The sequence below is a fragment of the Marmota flaviventris genome, chromosome 1 (genome assembly GCF_047511675.1).
Source record: "Marmota flaviventris isolate mMarFla1 chromosome 1, mMarFla1.hap1, whole genome shotgun sequence".
Classification (NCBI taxonomy): domain Eukaryota; kingdom Metazoa; phylum Chordata; class Mammalia; order Rodentia; family Sciuridae; genus Marmota; species Marmota flaviventris.
The window spans coordinates 177,859,489-177,879,682 of NC_092498.1; the positions used below are offsets into that span (position 1 = coordinate 177,859,489).

The window sequence follows — 20,194 nt, forward strand, 5'->3', positions numbered from 1 at the left end:
CAAACAAAAACAATGATAGCTACACTTGAATGGTCTTCAAAAGACTCTCATGAGCTGTGACCAGTTGCATGACAGGAAGTCTCTTCTCTAGTTGCATTACTGCATGTGTTCTAAATTCAAGTTTGCTTACCGTTTCTTTTCTAGATCTTCCTGCCTACACCATCTGACTATTAAGTGACTGAAACGTTCTACTTTTGTGCTGTCTGAACAAGAAGCATTTAGCTATTTGGACACCTGAAATGAGGCTAGTACAACCAAGGAAGTGAAGTTTTTTTAAATTTTATTTTATTCAAGTGTAATGAATTTAAATGTATGTGGTTGCTCTTAAAGAGTAGCCACAATATAGGAAAGCAGAGCTTAACTCTATTCTCAAACTTTAATGTATACACTGATCATGGAATCCTCTTAAAATGCACATCCTGATTCCAGGTCTGGGAGCAGGGCTGAGGGTCTGCACCCACTTCTAAGGAGCTTCTGGGCAACACTGATGCTGCTGGTCCAGGGACCACACTTTGAGTAGCAAAGATCTAAATGTTTCAGGAGTGACCAGTGTGGCCCAGAAGTTGCTTGAATCAATTATCTCCAAAAATTTTCTTTTAAAAACACACTATCAGAAAAAAAAAATCCTGAGTATGACTATACTAACACCTAACAACTTACATATGCTATAAAGCATACACAAAGCAAAAGAGAAAAAAAAAAGCTGATGAGAAACAGATAAAATAAGCTTTATCTATAAATGATCACAAGAAGTTCATAATATGTAATATCTTAAAGCCTAATGTCCACTTGAAATGAGATTCATTGTTAATATTCGTATATCCACACTTCAGAGTCTTCTTGATAATCCTAAATTTCTTCACATCAGCTCTGAATAGATTGCAAGAATTTTGTTAGAATGCTAACAGTAAGAAGGGTCAAGTAGGTATTTGGGCGGGGGAGAGGGAAAAGAGGGATGTATTCTCTTTAACCTGCAATCACCCAACAGAACTTTAAAACTATGAGTATGTTTCATGAGGTTTAAACACTATAGAAAACAATCCATAAACCCACTTTGCTGAGATCCTAATTGAAAGCATCCTTCTGAACCCAGACTGATCCTAGAACGCTGCCTGATCCCTACAGGGCAGGTGATCTCCGACCAAAGCTCTAAAATAAAGTTCAATATTATTGTTGGAAGTAAATTTTATGTTCTTGAAAATACATGGTGGAAATTATTCTCAAATTAGTATGTTAATGTAATTATAATTTCAAAAGATTTTCCTATGAACTGGAGAAGATTACTTTAGGCTTTATATGGTTAAAAAGAAAAAAGAAATCAATGTACACAAGTTGCCAAAGTTCTGTAGAACAGTGCTCTATCACCAGATACACCACAAATTATAGTCAGAGTAGCGTGACATAAGGGATAGGGTGTAGCTCAGTGATAGAGCATGTGCTTAGCAAGGGCAAGGCCCTAGATTCCATTCCCAGGGTGTGCACACTACACACAGTGTGGTAATAGTGCAATAATCAGTAAATACAGCAAAGCAACAATTAAGAATCAGAGCTGGGCATATATGGAGATCCTCACTCCACAGATGCGGCAAAGTTAGGATAACCTAAGAAATGCTGTTGGCAAAGCTGGCTAGAGGAAAATGCTTAAACCCTCTATGCCTCTCACCCAGTGGTTTCCCAACTGGGACAGTTTTATTCATTAGCAGATATTTGGCAGTCTCTGGAGATCTGGGGATGTCATAACGGTGGGGATATGGCATTTCCAACCAGCACCTAGCTGATAGATGCTCAGAATGCAGCTAAATATCCTTCGATGCAATTATCTGGTCTAAAACGTCAACAGTAGAATCAAGGTTGAGAAATTCTGTACTAACCTTTAGCCTAATCCCACCCCTACCCACCAATGGTTAAAAAAAAAAAATTAAAGAGGAGTAGTATTAGAAGTAGACAGATTCCAAAGTGAACCCTCATTCCTCCACTCATGAAGTGTGTAGACTTTGACCTGGGCAAACCACTTGAAGGCTCATTTATTTATTTTGGCTTCAAGAGTAAAGATAACATGCATGACGAAGCAATGAACAAAGACTCAGGCCCGCCACAGCAATAATAAACAATTGCTATTGCAATTATTACCCAAAATGACAAATCCCACTACGCATCACCTACAAACATGAATGTTCTTCACAAGAAGGTTTTTGTTGTTGTTTTTCCTAGTAAGATCCAGGTTTCTTGCCGGCAGTCTTGGGGACTTAAGCTATACAAGTTTGAGAATGAACATTTCAAGGACACAAGTTAGGTACATTATAAATCCCTGGGGTGGGAAACGTGTCTACTCATTCTCTAACAAAGGCTACTATCTTAGAAGACACACAACAGACACCTAATAAACACATTTCAATTTTGAAGGAGCAGAGAAAAAATAATGCACTCATGGCCCTAGAGCCATCATTTGCAGACACTGATATGCCCCAACCTGCATGCTGAATGGAGCCACCCTGGGAGCTCCAAATGGTCTGTAGTGGCAGCCCTATGTCCAACCCAGTCTGAGGATTAACAAGGCCTCTGATCCTATGGCCCAGTCACCGCAAAGTCTAGAGAACTCTTGGAATTCTCTGAGGACTTTCCTGTAAGTGCCAAGTTCTGTACCATGAACCTCAAGATGGACTGAAGCCCTAAAGTCACTGCACACCTCCCTGCCCCCCCCCCCCCCGCCACACACACAAATACTTCAGTACTGGTAAGTCTTGATAACTTCTTCAGCCTTACTTTCTCAGGATATAAAGTGGGACACGGGAGATAAAGGAAGATAACAAAACCTTTCAGCTACGAAATAGCACAAGTGTAAAAACTCTGATGAACGCACAATGTTTTCAACAAATATTAACAAAAACAACCATCAGTGAGGACATAGTGAGAATTAATTATAATACTTACCACACACACAAATGAAGCAAAGTGCTCTTAGACCCTCAGAAACAGGTGTTGTATGAATACAAGCTACTAATTTGGTGTTTAAAGTCTTTGTAGCCATTTTAAGTTCCAACTCAGGGTCGATGAATAGGAAGCAAGTGAAATGATGTACTCCGCTAATTCATATTTATAGCATTCACCTCTTTGTAAAAAAAAAAAAAATGGTTCCATCTTTCAACCATTTAAAATATTATAGAAAACAGTTGGGTAGATTATAGAGATGATCATTATATCAAAATCTCAAGAACATTTAAGTCACTAATAATGTCTTTATATGCCTGTGAAAGTTATTTCTCACCTGCTACTGCATTCATATCCAAAAATGTAAAATTCAATTAGTACTAGTCTTTTCTAATTATCATAACCAATCATGTCCATTATATCTCTTTCAGTTTAAAAAACACACAATCCAAGTGTTTAATTGACGAAAATTTTTCTTTTTAAAGAATGTCGAAGATTTAGACAATCTGAGTTCCTAAATTTAATATGGAGTAGACTATAAATCCAGAAATCTAACACTTTGGTAAAATTACTTGCAACTAAATTACCTACTCTGCATGCAGATGTCCCTCAAAATGGTATCTAAGTGTCCCTATGGTACACCTGCAAAGCCACAGAATAAATCTTCCTTGAGAGTCTGTTTTTATTTCAAGATCGTATACACATGCAGGAGGAGAGGGCTTTTATTTATTTTATTTAAAAACAAATACACATACTTCAGGGTTCTATGGTATTCGCCTAAGTTTTAAGATCCACAGGAAATTTCAAAGAAATTTAGAGCTTGTGCTTCTGTGGAGATTACCATCTGGAGGTTCCCGGTCACCCCCAAAAATATTTCTGGGGAAACCTTAGAAATCACTAGTATGCTAATTCTTGCTCTCAGAGGAGACAAAAAATAAAATAAAAAATAAAATGTTGGGAAAGACACAGGCAATCAAAGCCAGCTATAAAACTGGGGGGAAATGAGCTTTCACACAAACTGAGCACGTTCCTCTTGCTCTCTCCACTGGGATGAAGGCAGACACTTTGGAGGAAGAGAATAAGAGTAAGTAGGCAAGCCATTTAGGGGTGTGGATTGGAAAAAGAGCTCTCCTTCCCCAGGAGAATGTGGCATTCTGCTGGCATATTAGATTGGAAAGTGCAAACACAATAATTAACAGTGAATCCTGAAACTTCAACACACCAGAAAAGGGTGTTACTCCAGAGCAAGGCAGGGAAATAGGAGGAATAAATTAAAGTAGCCTTGGTGGTGCTGGACAGCTCCTTGGGGGGTAAGGTGGCAGCCTAGAGAGCTAATCAAGTTCTCCACACACCTCGGGAAGCTTGGGAAAGCTATAAAGGATGATACCACTCCAGAAATGAGGGGCAGCTACGAGCAGGAGTGGGCGCCCTATCTATTTCTGAATCCAAAATAATGACCTCTGTGTTAAACAAGCACCTTCTTATTCCCTGCTCTGATTTAAGAGCAGAACTTCGAAACTCCCTCCCTGGATTTCTGCTCTCTGGGAAAACGCAGGCTGCTGCCGTCTCCCCATCACAGTAACACACGTCAATCACAGCTGAACCCAGCACTACTTTCCTTCCCCACCTGCGATTCCAACAATCAGCACGCCCCAGGGCTGATCCCTAGCCTCCTGTGTGAGCGTTTTCTAGGGCACACCCCCGTAGGCGCTTCCACCCCCTGTGTATTTCGCTTAATTATGAAACCTCTTTCTAGAAGCCCTATAATTCTCCCAAGAGTCAAAGTAATTGGTAAAAATTAGACATAAAGAGATACAAGTCCACTTAGAGAGGATACTTTCGACTGTAATTTTTAAAATAATTTTCTTTTTAGTTTCAATATAATTTTGTGCTTTCCCCAATTTCGCCCTTTTCAAATGCCAAAGAAAATGTTCGTGCTATCTTGTGGACTATAAAAAAAGGCAATGTAATGCATTTATACTTCACTTAAGGTCCACAAAGGGTTTCTTTTCTTTGAAGGCCATCTTTTTTTTTTTTTTTTTTTTTTTTTAAGAGAAGAGTGAAAAATAACATACATATACTCCTGTGGCAAATCACTGTTATTCTGGCAATGAAAGGACTGTGTGTGTGTGTGTGTGTGTGTGTGAGTGTTCCATTACTCAGAGTCCATGCCGTGCAGCTGTATTATCAAGATGCACTTTTAGTACTGGTAAACAAGTAAACCAAAGATGAAGCCATCTTGTAAAGAATGATTTTTTTGAATTTTTTATTTTATTATTATTATTATGATCAACAATGCAAGATTCCATAGCATGGCTTTATTTGACTCTATCCAAAAAAATTCTGTCAAGTAACATCCACTAGCATTCAAAGCAATGATACTCCAAAGATGAAAGAAAGTTTAACAAGGACGAAAGGAGGTGGGCAGAAATTTAAAAACACAAAAAAAAGTAATAGAAGAGTCTGAGAAGTCCAATGACTGCCATGTACAAAAGGGAGAACCGGCCATTCGAAAGATGTATGATTAACTCCAAAGTATCACACAGAAATCTCAGAGGTGGCATGATGGCAGCCAGTGGCATGGTTTGGAGATACACAATGCTATTTTGAAAAAGTGAGGCCACATTTTTAAAAGAGAAGTTTTCACATATTAGTCCAAGCTTCTGATTTTTTTTTCCCTCATAAAAATACAAGATTTGAAAACAACAGGGCGGAGCAAAGGCACTGGGTCTCCAATTCCTGAGAGTCCTTGCTCAACAAGCCCAGGCCTGTGGGCATCTGAGTTTGCAAGTCCTGTCATAGATCAAAGGCAGAGTCTTGAGGAATTTAGACTCCTTGTTCTAAAAGGGGAAACAAGAGGTAATGGCTGACCACTCTCTAAGATTTGCTTTCCTGGAAATAAAACAGCCAAAAGCCAAAAGAATTTTCCCTCTGTGCATCACTCGACACCGGGTGGCCAGAGCTGACTCATTCAGCAATCTGTGCTGCTCATAAGTACTTGGGAGTTCAGCCTGCTGATGTGGTGCAAGAGGGAAAATTTCTCAGACTCTAAGCATATGGTCAATTTGGAACAAAGCAGTTCACTACAGCTCTCAGCAATCCTCTGTCTTTTCTAAGAATCCCTGGAGAAATCTGGAAGAGAGAGGACCCAGCAGCCTCGGCTGTATCGGCACATAGAGAAGTGCTCACCATGGCTTCCCAACAGCCTCACTCCTGAGCCAGGCCCTAGTCCTCTCATACCTTTTCTCCCTCTGAGAATCCTAGACCCTGTGCTCTAGTCTCTCTGTGGTCCATGTTCTGCTTTTCTAGGCTGCAGACCATCTTGGACGTCCCTCTGCCTGGAAAGCCCTTCCCACTACTTCTCTGTGCTCAAACTCACCCATCATTCCAGACTCAAAGCAAATGAAAGCCTCCTTTTGTAAAGCTCCCCTATTGTCAAATTCCTGTTAGAGAGGCAAACCAAGACCTTTAGACCAGCTGGGTAGTACATAACTTGTAGATGAAGTTTATGGCCCCCTGGTAGGTTTCTTGAGATCTCAGGGCTCCTTAGTCATCTTTGCACAGTAAAATTATACAACACATATTTATTTTAGAAAAATCCAACTTAAGAGGAGGAACATTTAACACTTAAAAGAGTACCAGTTATTCTATTCAACAGGAAGATGAGCTCCTGAATGGACTGCAAAAAGGATACACGGGGTGCCTATTCTTGCAGTTCTGTTTCCCACAGACGTCTCACTTGGACAAGAATCCATTCTCACCCACCACCCCCAAAATCCCAATGAACACACCCAAACCAGTTTAGCTCCCCAACGGGTTCATCAATGGAAATGGTCATCTGATCTAGTCCTGAAGGTAAACATGGACTGGTCAGGTAGAAAGCTGCTACAGTATTACATTTCACAGGCACTCAAAAGACTTTCAAGGGCAATTTGGATTATATGCACTTTCTACCCCACTGCATTAGCTATAGCTCCTCTGTGTGCCCCACCCCTGGTCAAAAGGCACCTGATGATGTTCCTAAGTGACCTGGTCCCTGTGCCTTGTGAGGCATTAGTCCAGGAGACTTAGACCCAAGAGGCTTCAACCCAATTAGTGATGAAACACATGGAAACAACACCGAGTGAGCTCTAAACTAGCTGTGTGTGTGAACAACGACACAGGAGCATTACAAAGAATTTTGTACTTCTATCTGCAACTGTAAAACAACCTAGAGTTGAATCAAACTCTTAAAAATTCAAAAGTGACATTTTAATAACTTCTCTCAGCTATCAAGTTGTGAGATCTTTAGCAACCCCTTCTAAAGAAAACTACCCCCACCAAAATGAAGGATAACTTAATGACACTTAGAATTCAGAGTGAATTCAACCATATTGTCTGTTAAGAATCACTAAGTGATCCAAAGAGAGTTGAGGAAAGGAAGCAAAACTTTTTCTACTTATTTGTGAAGTATTTCACATATTCGGCTATTCATTCCCGAGTCAGTTTTCAAAGTAACTGACTTTGACTCAATGCAATGCACTGAAATCAAGAACAATTTATAGTTAGAAGTGTAGTTTGGCCTGCCATCTGAAAATGAAATGGCAGTTATCAGAATTTTCAAAAAGAAAAGATCTGATAATTTTCCATGGATTCAAGTGAAATTTGTCAAAATGGTAGAGATTTCAGAGAAATGTTAGTGCTTTTGGAATGACTCATTAATCATTGAGCTAGATTATCAACGATGATCTCCAATTACCTTCACGCCATTAGAAAACATCATAAAACTCTCCCACCCATGTTTATTTCGCCTATGTTTGCCCAAAAGAAATACAGCCCAAGTTAAAAGCTCCCTCTTCCTTAAACAGTCCTAGGTTTGCTTTCCCATGGGAGGTGACATATCCTTTTCCCAAACTCCCACAGCATGAGACACACATGAGCTCCATGATATGCAAGTATTCTCAGATGGCAGGTGCCTGGAGGGCAGGCTCCACACCCAAATGAGCCATGCGCCTGCACTGCTTCCTTCTCACCAAGTACAGCTCCTGGCCCAATACCTTAAAAAGGTTTCAGGCATATCTTGTTTTATTGCACTTTGAAGAATTTTTAAAATACAAATTGGAGGTTTGTGGCATGTATTCGTGCCATTTTCCTGACAGCTCAGCTAATCATTATCATCTTTTAGTAATAAGGTATTTTTAGTTAAGGTGTGTGCATTGGTTTTTTAGATAAAATGCTATGGCACACTTAAGAGATTATAGTATAAGCATAACTTTAAAAAATTTTTTTTAATAGTTGTATATGGACAGTAGCATGCCTTTATCTCATTTTTTATGTGGTGCCAAGAATCAAACCCAGGCTCTCACACATGCTAGGCAAGCGCTCTGCCACTTAGCCACAGCCCCATCCCTAAGCATAACTTTTATATGCACTGGGAAACCAAAAAGTTTGTTTGACTAGCTTTATTGTGATATTTATGGCGGTCTGAAACCAAACCCATAATATCTCCAAGGTTTGCTTGTACAAGCTCAGTAGGCATTCATGAATGAATGAATAAGGGAATAAATAAAGATTATTAAATGTTCTTTTCCCTGGTATTGCTAAACACTCCAAAGTGCAGTTATTTGCTAAAAACTTTTGCATTCACCTTTCAAACACAATAGATTGATAGCCAAGTTTCAAGTAGTCATTCCATGGCAATTCTTGGTAACAAATTTCCTTTGAACAGATAGTACCGTAGAGTTTAGCTAGATCTCTTTCAACATGCCCTACATGGAAAATGTTAACCAGACATTTACTTCTTTTTTGAGAGCTAAATAACTTCATTTAACAGCATCTACAGCTGTCAGAACTTTGGCAGTCTTTGTGAAAAATATCATTTTAACTGTCCATATTAAAAATTAATCACATAAGGTTTTCTTTGTTTTGTTTTTATTACTTGAACTCCCTACTGATACAGAAAAAATATTCTGTGGGTTTCTTTGTTTGCTTATTTTTAGTACAGTGGGGGTCTTTCCCTCATGATGTGAAAACATATGGTTATCACAATGGCCGGGAGAGAAAATGCCTGCACTTTAGAATTATAATGACCCTGCCTCTAGCTCCCACCACTCCTCCCACATAACCACTGTGGATGGAAATGCAGGAGATTCTCTTGGCCATTTTTGCCTTGCTTCACATGGTAAGTTATCAAGCTTTTGTGGCTTTCCTTTTGAACAGTAGTTTCAAAGATCCAACATGAAGTTAACATAGAAATTTCTTTCTCCATATCTGCTCACCAAGGAGCTGGAATGTTCATTGAAGGGCTCAAGGAAGTTCTCTCAGGCATTCTGGACCAGAGTGAACCCAAACCCAAGGAGACTGCCATTTTCCCTATCGTGAAAGACTTCCTGTACAACAGTGTCTTGTTCTTAAGAGCCTTAATCATTTCTCTCTTCTGGAAATTTAGTTCATTCGCTTGTAACCCATTCTTGGCAAAGTGAAGAACCCCTCTTTAACCCCTCTCCAGATCCACTGCTGGCTTATAATGAACTATCTGTCAAAGTGGGGGGTTTCATTCCTGAAGAGGCACTTCCTCACCCATTTCTTCCATCAAAGTCTGAACAGACCTTGCAAATCACGTGGTACCAACCTCTCACTGTACCAATTAGAAAGTGGTAGGCCCCCAAAAGCCACAGATGTGCTTCCCACGCTACACCACTTGGCAGGAGCCAAGTGCCGCCTGGAACATGGACCCTCCCACCAGGAGCCCTGTGTCCTTGCTCACCTTTCCTGGTCTTAGAGCTCTTCCGGGAGTAGAGTGGTAATTCCCAACACTGTTGCTGAGGCCAGGCATGGAGGTAGACAAGTAGTAGTTAGGTCTTTATACCTTTGCTATTCAAAGTGTGGTCCACAGGCCAACAGCATCAGCATCATCTGGAAACATGTTGGAGATGCAGCGCCCAGGCCTATCCCAGACCTCCTTTTTAATAACATCCCCAGAACAGTCATCAGCATATTAAAGTTGAGAAACACTACTCCATGGCAGGGGGAGAAAAGGACTCATCTTCACATTTTGAGTTGATGTAGTTACAACGTGATGACTTCATGCCCCTGACCTAATGTCACGTCTTAATGCAGAATTACACCAAGGAATTCTCCTGCAATATGACCCTAAAGGACTTGTCTCCTCTAAAAGGTCAATAGAAATAAATAAATAATTTAAAAAAGGCAGGCCAATAGAACGGTCTAAGGAATAGGATCACTGGAGCTCACTAAATGTCTTGTGTAATCTAAATAACACAGTAAGTGTTACAGTTTAGATATGAGGTACCAAAAGCTCATGTGAGAGACAATGCAAAAAGGTTTAGAGGTGAAATAATTGGGTTATGAGAACTTTTATCTTAATCAGTGCATTAATCCCCTGATAGGGATTAACTGGGCAGGTGGGCTGTATAGAGGAGGTGGGTCACTGGGGATGTGTCTTTGAGGTATATATTTTGTCCCTGGTGACTGGTATAATGTATGTATGTTGTCTCTCTGCTTCCTGGTGTGATGTCTTCAGCAGCTTCCCTCCACCACACTCTTTGGCCATGATGTTCTACCTCACCTTGGGCCTTGAGAAATGGAGTCAGCCATCTTTGGACTGAGACCTTTGAAACCCTGGAGGCCAAATAACTATAATTGTCAGGTCTTTGGATCACAGCAACGAAAAACCTGACTAAAATATTAAGCCTGTTTAATCCAGTTGCATTTCTGAAATGATTTTATTTGAATACGACTGAGTGGTAAAATGGAAGGAGGAATTACTTCACCTAAAATCAGAGCTATCCATCATTTATTTATTTATTTGTTTGTTTGTTTATGGGGGCAGACCATTTCCAGAGGGGTTGTATAGTTTTACATGTCCAAAAACAATATATGTGGGTTAGGAGCTTAATTTGGGGGGGGATTGAACTCGGGGGCACTCAAACACTGAGCCACATCCCCAGCCATATTTTGTATTTTATTTAGAGACAGGGTCGAACCGAGTTGCTTAGCACCTGGCTTTTGCTGAGGCTGGCTTTGAACTCACGATCCTCCTGCCTCAGTCTCCTGAGCTGCTGAGATTATAGGCGTGTGCCACTACACCCAGCCACTTTTATTTTTTCATAAAGTGGTTGCCCACAAGAATTGTCAATGCAGGAACCCAGCAGGTGCATCATGCCAGCATTAAGAATGCAGGAAGAGGAGCCAGCTGTCCTGGGAACAAGTCAGAGCTCTACTTGCTGCCAGCTGCGTACCCTTGATAAAGTCTGTGCCTCAGTTCCCTCCTCTTTAAAAGGGGAATGAACATAGTACCAATTTCATGAGCTGATAAAGATGAAATGATACTTATAAAGCCTAGCACACAATGCACGCTCCATAAATGTGAGCTGCAGTCATTACACATATCCTGTGTGTCAGTGTAACTTAAAACCACTCTGGCCCCCAGAATAATTTCCTCTTGTGATTGACCCAGATATTGATCCACAGCCAGTTGACAAAGTACATAAAAGGCAGACACTGAGCAAAGTCCCACCCTACAAAAACAGAGTGTTTCTAGACTCTAGCAAAGGCATGGATCACCTTCCACTTGGAATTCTAATGCATGGTGACATGGACTAAGTGCCCTAGAGCGTGATCAGCCATGAGGAAATAAAGAAAAGAGAAGTCCACCTCAGTCACGCAACCTCATGCCTTGCAGCTGTCCCTTGTGGGCACACTAGTGAAACACTCCGTCCACTGCAAAGCAACTTTTACACGGAAAGAGGGAGGAGCAGTCATGTAGCACCCTCTCTTTAAAACATGCCCCACGTTGTCCTTCCTTGTGAGTTAGCCAAAGGACAAGTCTGTTTTCCTTTCCCAGACTTCATTTCAGTTTTTATTTTTATAAAAGCAGCAAAAACATTGCACTCTCCATCCCATCCTCTTTTGTTAAAAAAAAATCCATTTAAAATTAAATTTGCTCTTTTTGAAAGATTAGTCCCCACTTCTTTTCCTAATTAGGTCCAATCAAAATATAAGAGTAAGCATCCCACTGGACAAGCCAAAGTGAAAAACATCCTCCAACCCTCAAATCAAAATCAGACCAAACCAACAACGGAACATAATTTGAGTGCCCCCCCCCCCACAAAGGTGACTGACAGAACTTATGGGGGGATTCAAAATTTTAAAGCGTTCCTAAGACTTTTGGAGAGGGAAGAAATCAAGTTTGTATATGGTCTTTAATAAAATCACTATGTTTTCCAGCCATGCTTTTCAGATTAATAGTATTATTATATTTTTACTAGCTGCACCATGCAGGGAGTACACCTATTTAGAGGAAACATTTTTCTAATTGAGTTTAACCCAATAAATTAAAGGAGGGGATATAAAAAAAGAACTCTCAACTTGCAGTCAGGCATGGCATTTGTTTTTCATCACGGGAGGCTCTGAGATTTCTCTCTGGTGGTCTTTTTTTGCCTTACCTGCCAGAGGGCAGAGGCCCTGGGAACAGCTACTTGTCCCCATCCTCTGCCCTCCCCTCCTCCAGTCAACACACCTGAGCCACTCTGGATGCTCACTGGTCCCCTCCTTACCTGTCAGTTTTCTTGATCAGGATGGCTCTAAAGATGTGCTCAAGGGGCATCTTCTCCTGCTTGTGAGTGGGCTGCACAAAGGGGTGCAGGGTGGCCAGGGAGAACCCCTGCTGATACAGCTCCAGAAGTTGGGCAGGCAGGTCCCTCAACGAGGCCAGCCTCACCGCAGAGGACCGAGGGAGCTCCGCTGGAAGTGGAGAGAGGAGAGAGGCTCATCAGAGACCCACAAAAACCACCCTCTGCACCCCACTGAAAACCCTCTCCTTTTGCCCTCGGGGAAGACCCTCAAGGTCATCTTTTGCTAAATATGAATTTATTCCCATCTTTACTGCCTTCAAAGAGACATTATAAGTAGCCTGTCATTTACAACTCATCCAAAGGCATCAGGGATGGGATGTCTTTCATCTAGAGTCAGTACTCTCAGTGATCAATGGAAAAGTCATTTCCACCCCAGTGAAGAAAGGAAGAAGGAGAGGAAGAGACTAAATGCAAATACAAAATTCTGGGCGGCAAAAAGCAACATAAACAGTGTCAAAAGACAAAATTTCGGTGATACTTACAAATGTAAGTTCTTAATTTGGAAAGAAATTACTGCCTTCCACCTATCTCCCCTCAAAATAGAAAAATGGGCAAAGGCTATGAACAGGCAGTTGTTTAAAAAACATAAAAGGCTAGTCTTTACTTGAAAAGCCACTCAAATTAACATTAGAAGTTCACATGTCAAAACAAGAAATATTTTTCACCTATTATACTATCTTAAAATTTGGGTCTTAAATTCAGTTATTTTTGTGAAGGGAAGACAAGGCTCCAAAGTTAAATGGTATATATACACATACATGTAATGGGAAGTCTACAGCCTAGCCCTACCTCCAGTTTTATCCCTAGAGGCAATGATTATTATTTCTTTTTTGGATATGCATTGACAATTTTTGAATTCAGACATAATAAATACCATCTTGTGCATAATCTCCTTCCCCTTCTATACAGATGGCTGGATAACATTACACACCTGGTTTTCCATCAATTGATAGGATACTTTTCCTACAGACCATTCCACAACAGTACCCAGAGCTCTTCCTCATCTGTTTTTCATAGATTGTATAAGCTATGATATAACACACGACCAAACTTCTGCTTCTACAAGTTTTAATAAAAATATTCCTACATGACTTCCACACGTGTATACACCTACCACATTAAAAAAATTAATTCCTAGACATGGAATTGTGGGGTTACACACTGATTTTTTTCGGATATTGCCAGACTTCTTCCAGAGAATAGTACAGACTTACCCACTATCAGTGGAATATGAAAGTGTTTCTTTTCCCATGCCCTGGATAATCTCATAGTAGAAAAGTAATCCCTGAGGGGTAGAAATTTTTTTTCTTCTAGGTAATTTGTACTTTTAGTAAACATTTCGTATTTCAGTGCTGTTTCCTCTTCTGTGAACTGTCTTGTGTATAACCTTTACTTAGTATTCTATTGGATTACTGGTCTTTTCTATTCATTTGTAGAAATTCTTTATGTATTAGAGAATCTCTTCCCCCAATTTGTTGCTAGTCTTTTGACTTTGCATAAAGGAGATTTTTATCATGAATTCTTTTATGAAGTTAAATTTATCAATCCTGTTTTCAATAGCTTCTGAGTTTCATGTTATAAAAGATATGGGATTATAAAACAATTTTCCTGTGAATTCTTATAACATATTTCATTTTTGCATGTAAATCCTGAATTTATCTGAAGTATGTGTTATGAATTCAACATCTTCCCAAGAGTTTATCCATTTGAGATGTAATTTTTATCATATAAATGAATTACTTAAGTTTATGATTATAATCTATTTGAGTACAGAACTGTTTTTAACAATGTTTTATATGTTTTCATATCTGGTTAGGCTATTTCTTGAATCTTCTTACCTTCCTTTTTCTCAATCTTGTCTAATTTGTTTCGTTTTTCCAAATGGTTTCGTTTTTTTTTTTTTTTTTTTTTTTTTTTTTTAAGTTTTCGGCACACACAACATCTTTGTTTGTATGTGGTGCTGAGGATCGAACCCGGGCCGCACGCATGCCAGGCGAGCACACTACCGCTTGAGCCACATCCCCAGCCCTCCAAATGGTTTAAAAAAAAAAAAAAAATCAGCTTATTAAATTCCTCCTCCTCGCTCCCAAAATGTTGGTAGTTTTACTGGCTCATGTTCAAATTATGAAGGAGAATGGATATTTTTCCATCATGCCATCCAAAATAGCCTAACTTTGATTTATTCAGCTCTTCTTTGGGTCCCTCAGGAGCATATTAAAGGTTTTTTTTCCACTTGGATATTGCATATTTATCAAGTTATTCCTACTTCTTTTACAGGTTTTCTTTTACTTCTATAATGCCTATGCTAGTGAAACAGCCATGCTCATTACAGCTGGTAGGAGCAGACCTTTCTGGAAGAAAGGTCACACACACACACCTACCTCTGTCCAACAACCTTACAACTGGTGTTAATCGTACAGTGGATTCATAAACGTCTTTCAAAATATAAGGAAAAAGGGCTGGGATTATGGCTCAGTGGTAGAGCACTTGCCTAGCACATGTGAAACATTGGGTTCAATCCTCAGCACCACATAAAAATAAAGGTATTGTGTCCATCTACAAATCAATCAATCAATCAATCAATAAAATGTATAAGGAAAAAGCAGCAGCATTACAGCCACGTGTTGAATCAAGATGGTTGCTAGGTCACCGGGTTCCAACCAACAGAGCTACTCTCAATGGAGGAGGGTTGACCTTTCATTGTAGGGGAGTACAAGGGCAGCACACCCAAGTAGGTACTGAGGTGGCTGTCCTGGAAGATTCTCCTTGCCTGCCCCTGCTCCTCCACAAGCCGACCTGGGCCAGGCTCCTTTTCTCTACCTCCTCTCTCCCCCCCCTCCCCAAGATGCAGGGGGCTTTGAACAGCGACTATCTTCCTCCAACCTGGACAGCACCACTGCATCCTGGACATGGAAATGTGTGCTGTGGTAAGTCCGAAAGTGGTAAGTCAGCTGGGGAGATATGAACGTTGACTGGATACCGAAGAACTGCACTAATAGTTTAAGTGTGACGATGGTACCCTGGTCACACATAAAAAACGAATCCTAATCTATTAAAATGCAGTTTGAGACATGATACAGTGAGGCCAGATGTCTTAGAGCTATTTTAAAATATGTGCCGTTAGGGCCGGGGCTGTAGCTGAAAGTGCTTGCCTCACATGTGCGAGGCACTGGGTTCGAGTCTCAGCACATTAAAAAAATAAAGGCATTGTGTCTATACCTAAAAAAAAAAAAAAAAAAAACCTTACTTTTAAATATGTGCTCTTAGTCAAGTGGGTAAGTCTGGGACAAGAGACTGGGCAGATGTAACTACCTATAACACCTGGATAATAAAAATCTGGGAGTCTTTTTATGCTTCATTTTTATAAATATTGGAATTATCTAAATAAAAAAACTGAAAAATAAACACTAAGAAAAAATATGGATATTCATTACAGTATTGTTATAATAGCATAAAACTGGAACCAAAGAGTTCTTCATTGAGGACTATTCAGTAATGGCAATAACCTAATGATGACTCCTATGAACATTAAGAAAATTGAGGTTAATCTGTTATGTGCTAATATGGGTTGAGTCTAACATGCATTGCTAAGTTAAAAAGTACCCAACTCTTAATGATATAGTCATGCTTAATTTGAAAAAAAAAAAAAAAAAAAGATGGATAGGCATAAGTGTTTTTTTTTTTTTTCCCCCTGGAAGAAATTACAAAGGTGTAAACGTTGGACAGGGGGACTAGAGTAGGGAGAAAGGGGTAGAGAGATCATTTTTACTTAATACTTTCAAAACTATCATAGAATCCGGTACAGTGGTGCATACCTGTAATCCTAGCAGCTCGGGAGACTGAAGCAGAATTGTGAATTCAAAGCCAGCCTCAGTAACTTAGTGAGGCTCTAAACAATTCAGTGAGACCCCATCTCTAAATAAATTATAAAAAGAGCTGGGGATATAGCTCAGTGGTTGAGTGCCCCTGGGTTCAATCCTGTGTGTGTGTACACACACACCCCCAAAAAAGAACTATTACAGGGATCATTTCAATGGAGAGTTTAGAGTATTCTTATTTTCTTCTTTATATTTAAAAAATATTTAAAAGATAATGTCAGCAAAAGCAAGGTGCTAAGCAACTCGGCAAAACCCTGTCTCTAAATAAAATACAAAACAGGACTGAGGATGTGGCTCAGTGGTCGAGTTCCCCCGAGTTCAATCCCTAGTACCACCCACCAAAACAAAGTTGGGGTTTTTTTTTGTTTTGGTACTAGGAACTGAACCCAGGGGTGCCTAACCACTGGATAACACCCCCAACCCTTTTTTGTATTTTATTTAGAGAGAGGGTCTTGCTGAGTTGATTAGTGTCTCACTAAATTTCTGAAGCTGGCTTTGAACTCACTATCCTCCTGCCTCAGCCTCCTGAGTCACTGGGATTACAGGCGTGAGCCATCGTGCCTGGCAAGATAATGTTTTTTTAAATGATGCTTGGTTTTTAAAAATTTAAAATCAAGATCTAGGGTACTTAAGAATTCTATGTATCATTAGATACCGTGGCTTTCATTTCCATACATCATGCAAGAAATTTACAGGAAAAAAAAATCCATAGCAATGATTCACTCTAAATCAAGTGTCCAGCATTGTGGAGGAACCTCCATTAATAACAATGACAAATGTAAGACTGGTTAGAAAAGCATGCAATCTCTCCCCTGAAGGATAGTTTCCAGATATGTTGCGAAAGAGGAAAGGAGGAAAAAAAAAAAAAAAACATCCAAAGGCAAATCTGGTAAAGAGATAGAGTTCAGTGGCAAAGATCTTGCCTATCTTTAACAAAATCTAAGGCTCTGGATTTGATCCCCAGCACTGCCAAAAAATAAATCTAAATCTTTCTTCAATTTTCTCTACAGTTCAAACTTTTCTAGATGTGTCGGGTATTTCAAGCTCTGCCATAATAAACCTTTACAATTTTGTTAATTTGTGTTTCTTCCTGCTATAATAAAAAAAATACAAGCAGCTGATGTGTATAAAAGTCAGATTTTTTTTTTTTTTTAATACAGGGTCTCACTCATTGTCCAGCCTATCCTCAATCCCTGGGGGGAGGAGGAACACAAGTGATCCTCCCACCTCAGTTTCCTGAGTAGCTAAGACTACAGGTTTGTGCCAGACACAAGACAGGATTCTACTGTAAGCAGCATTCCTCCCTGGTTGTTGACCGTGGCCTATAAACTATTTCCATTTAGAAAATGGAGAAACTTCACCTGTCTTTCATCATAAGCAGTGGTGACAATCAGATAGATTGATGAGCGTGTAATCAGCAAAGCCCACAACCCACCATCAGTCAGTAGCGTTAGCACTAGTGGGCGGGGGTGCCAGGCTGGTTGGGGACGGTGATGACAATATGGGACGGGGGCCATTAAATTGTTCTCCATTCCCACTCAGGCCCTTCAATCTCTATACTCCCAAACCAGTGCACTAAAAATATTAGTCAATCATCTGCTTGATAGTTAAACACTTCCTGAATAAAACATAACGCCTTTTAAATTTTTATTTTAAAAATCTAAAGATGTATCTCCTGTCAAAACTTGGCAATATTACGACTTTAATTTTTGGTATGCGTGCTGTCAAAGTACATTTAGCTTCATGGTTAACAAAAACAAAAACGAATCTCAACAATCCTATCTCAGGGGAAAAAAAAGGACTCCTATTGTAAATATGATTAAGGGCCTTAATTTCATTTTTCTATTTGAACCTTAACCTTAAAAGGAAAAAAAAAACACAAAAAAAACTAGTTCTTATAAAGTACCAATCCCCCAATGTTACTACCAGAAAAATAAACGAGGGAATGATTTATATGTTTGGATGCTCATACTAATGGTAAGCTGGTTGGTCTGTTTCTCACCCTACCCATCAGAGAAACCTCTTCACTGTTTTGTCATAGTTGTCTGATCTCATTTACTGATTATGTAACCTTGGATAAATCACAAAACTCCCTCCCCATCTCCTGGGTCTTTCCTTCATTTATGAAATGAAGACCCTGAAAAGGCAATTGCAAAAGAAGCTTTCAACTTTAAAGATGTAATGATTTTATTATTCCTACTTGGAAACTAAGGAATCTGTATATAACCAATAAATGTTTCAGTGTGAACCAAAATAGTCCCCCCACCAGAACCAAAACAGGAATAAGAAACAACACAGGAAGACATCTGCTGCCAGCAGGCAGGGGGATTGCCACAGCTGAGTGTCTGCCCCCTGCCTGCCCAGACACCAGAGGCAGCTCACCAGGGAGTGCAGGGGCTTCTCAGGGGAGTTGTAGACAGTAAGATGGTAGGGAGGAAAGGGGTGTTCTAAGGAGCATCACTAGGGGAAAATGGTTCCCCTTCATCCTGGAGGGGTTTTAATCAGGAAAATGATATTATTCTGAAGTTACATAAACCATCATATAACAAGTAAAAGTTTCCAATCATAACTTCATATGTGGAGGATGAGGGACACTGATGAGGCAGTCTCAGCCACTGCTACTCTGCCCGGAAAGGAAATGCCACCCTGCTCAGAATGGGCAGCCCCCTTAGGGGTGGTCACATTCCTCTCCACTTCTGAATCTGCCCATGTCCCATCTACAGTGATCAGACCACAAGCCTTGTCCAGACTGGCCACCCACCAGGCCATGTCCATGTCCCTCCCATCCCAGAGCTTTGTCCTTTTACAATAGTATAAAGGCCAGTTCTCTGGCTGGCTTCTCCTCCACCTGGATAGGTGTAGAGTCACACATACTACTAGATGTTAACATACACTACAAATTTATTATAATCAAAATACTGTAACATCAATCAATAGACCAAAGGAACAATAAAGAACCAAGAATAAAGTATAGGTGGAAATTCAAATTACAATAAACGTGGCATGGTATTCAGCAGCAAAGTTAATGTAATAAATGCTTCTGGCAAAGATGGCTACCTAGAATGAAGTGAGGACCCCTCCTAATCACACCCTAGCTCTTACTCAGAGGTTCTCTATTGGGGAGCAGTTCTATCCATCAGCAAACATTTGACAATGGCTGAACTTTATTCTTCTTTTTTTTTTTTTTTGTACTGGGGATTGAACCCAGAAGTGCTCTACCACTGAGCCACATCCCCAGCTCTTTTTTATCTTTCATTTAAAGAGAGATTTTCACTAAGTTGCTTAGGGCCCAAGTTGCTGAGGTTGGCTTTGAACTCACAATCCTCCTGCCTCAGCCTCCCGCACCATTGGGATTACAAGTGCACACCACCGCGCCTAGAGCTGAAGTCATTTTTGATTGTCAAAACTCCGGGATGCTAGTGTGGAGGGTAGAGGTGTCACTAGCATCTAGTGGGTTGAGGCCAGAAATGCCTTTAAATGCCCCACAGTGCACCGACCTGGAGACACACAGGGTCTGGCACAGATTCCCAGGCCATGAACTGGGGTCTCCAGGAGCCACATAAGGAAAGGAAAAGAGCCACAAGCCAGGGGAAGAATGATGAGCCCTAAAGTTTCCCTTAGCCCTAGGAGGCAGCATCTTGCCCCACCTGGCCAAGTTTCTGCCAATGGGCACATGGGCTTCATGGTGCCACAACTTCCAATTCTACCTTCAAGAAGTCAGACATTGAGAATCTTACCATTTCCAACCCTACA

The 20,194-nt window shown here is 40.3% G+C and overlaps 1 protein-coding gene across 1 annotated transcript in view; it reads right to left on the reverse strand.

The window, feature by feature from the left end:
* Rftn1 (raftlin, lipid raft linker 1) overlaps window positions 1-20,194 on the reverse strand; it is a 195,995-nt gene that overhangs the window by 100,782 nt on the left and 75,019 nt on the right. The window contains exon 3 of the mRNA XM_027923158.2: window positions 12,486-12,672. Within this exon, the coding sequence (XP_027778959.2) occupies window positions 12,486-12,672 (187 nt within the window). The remainder of the gene's footprint in view (window positions 1-12,485; window positions 12,673-20,194) is intronic.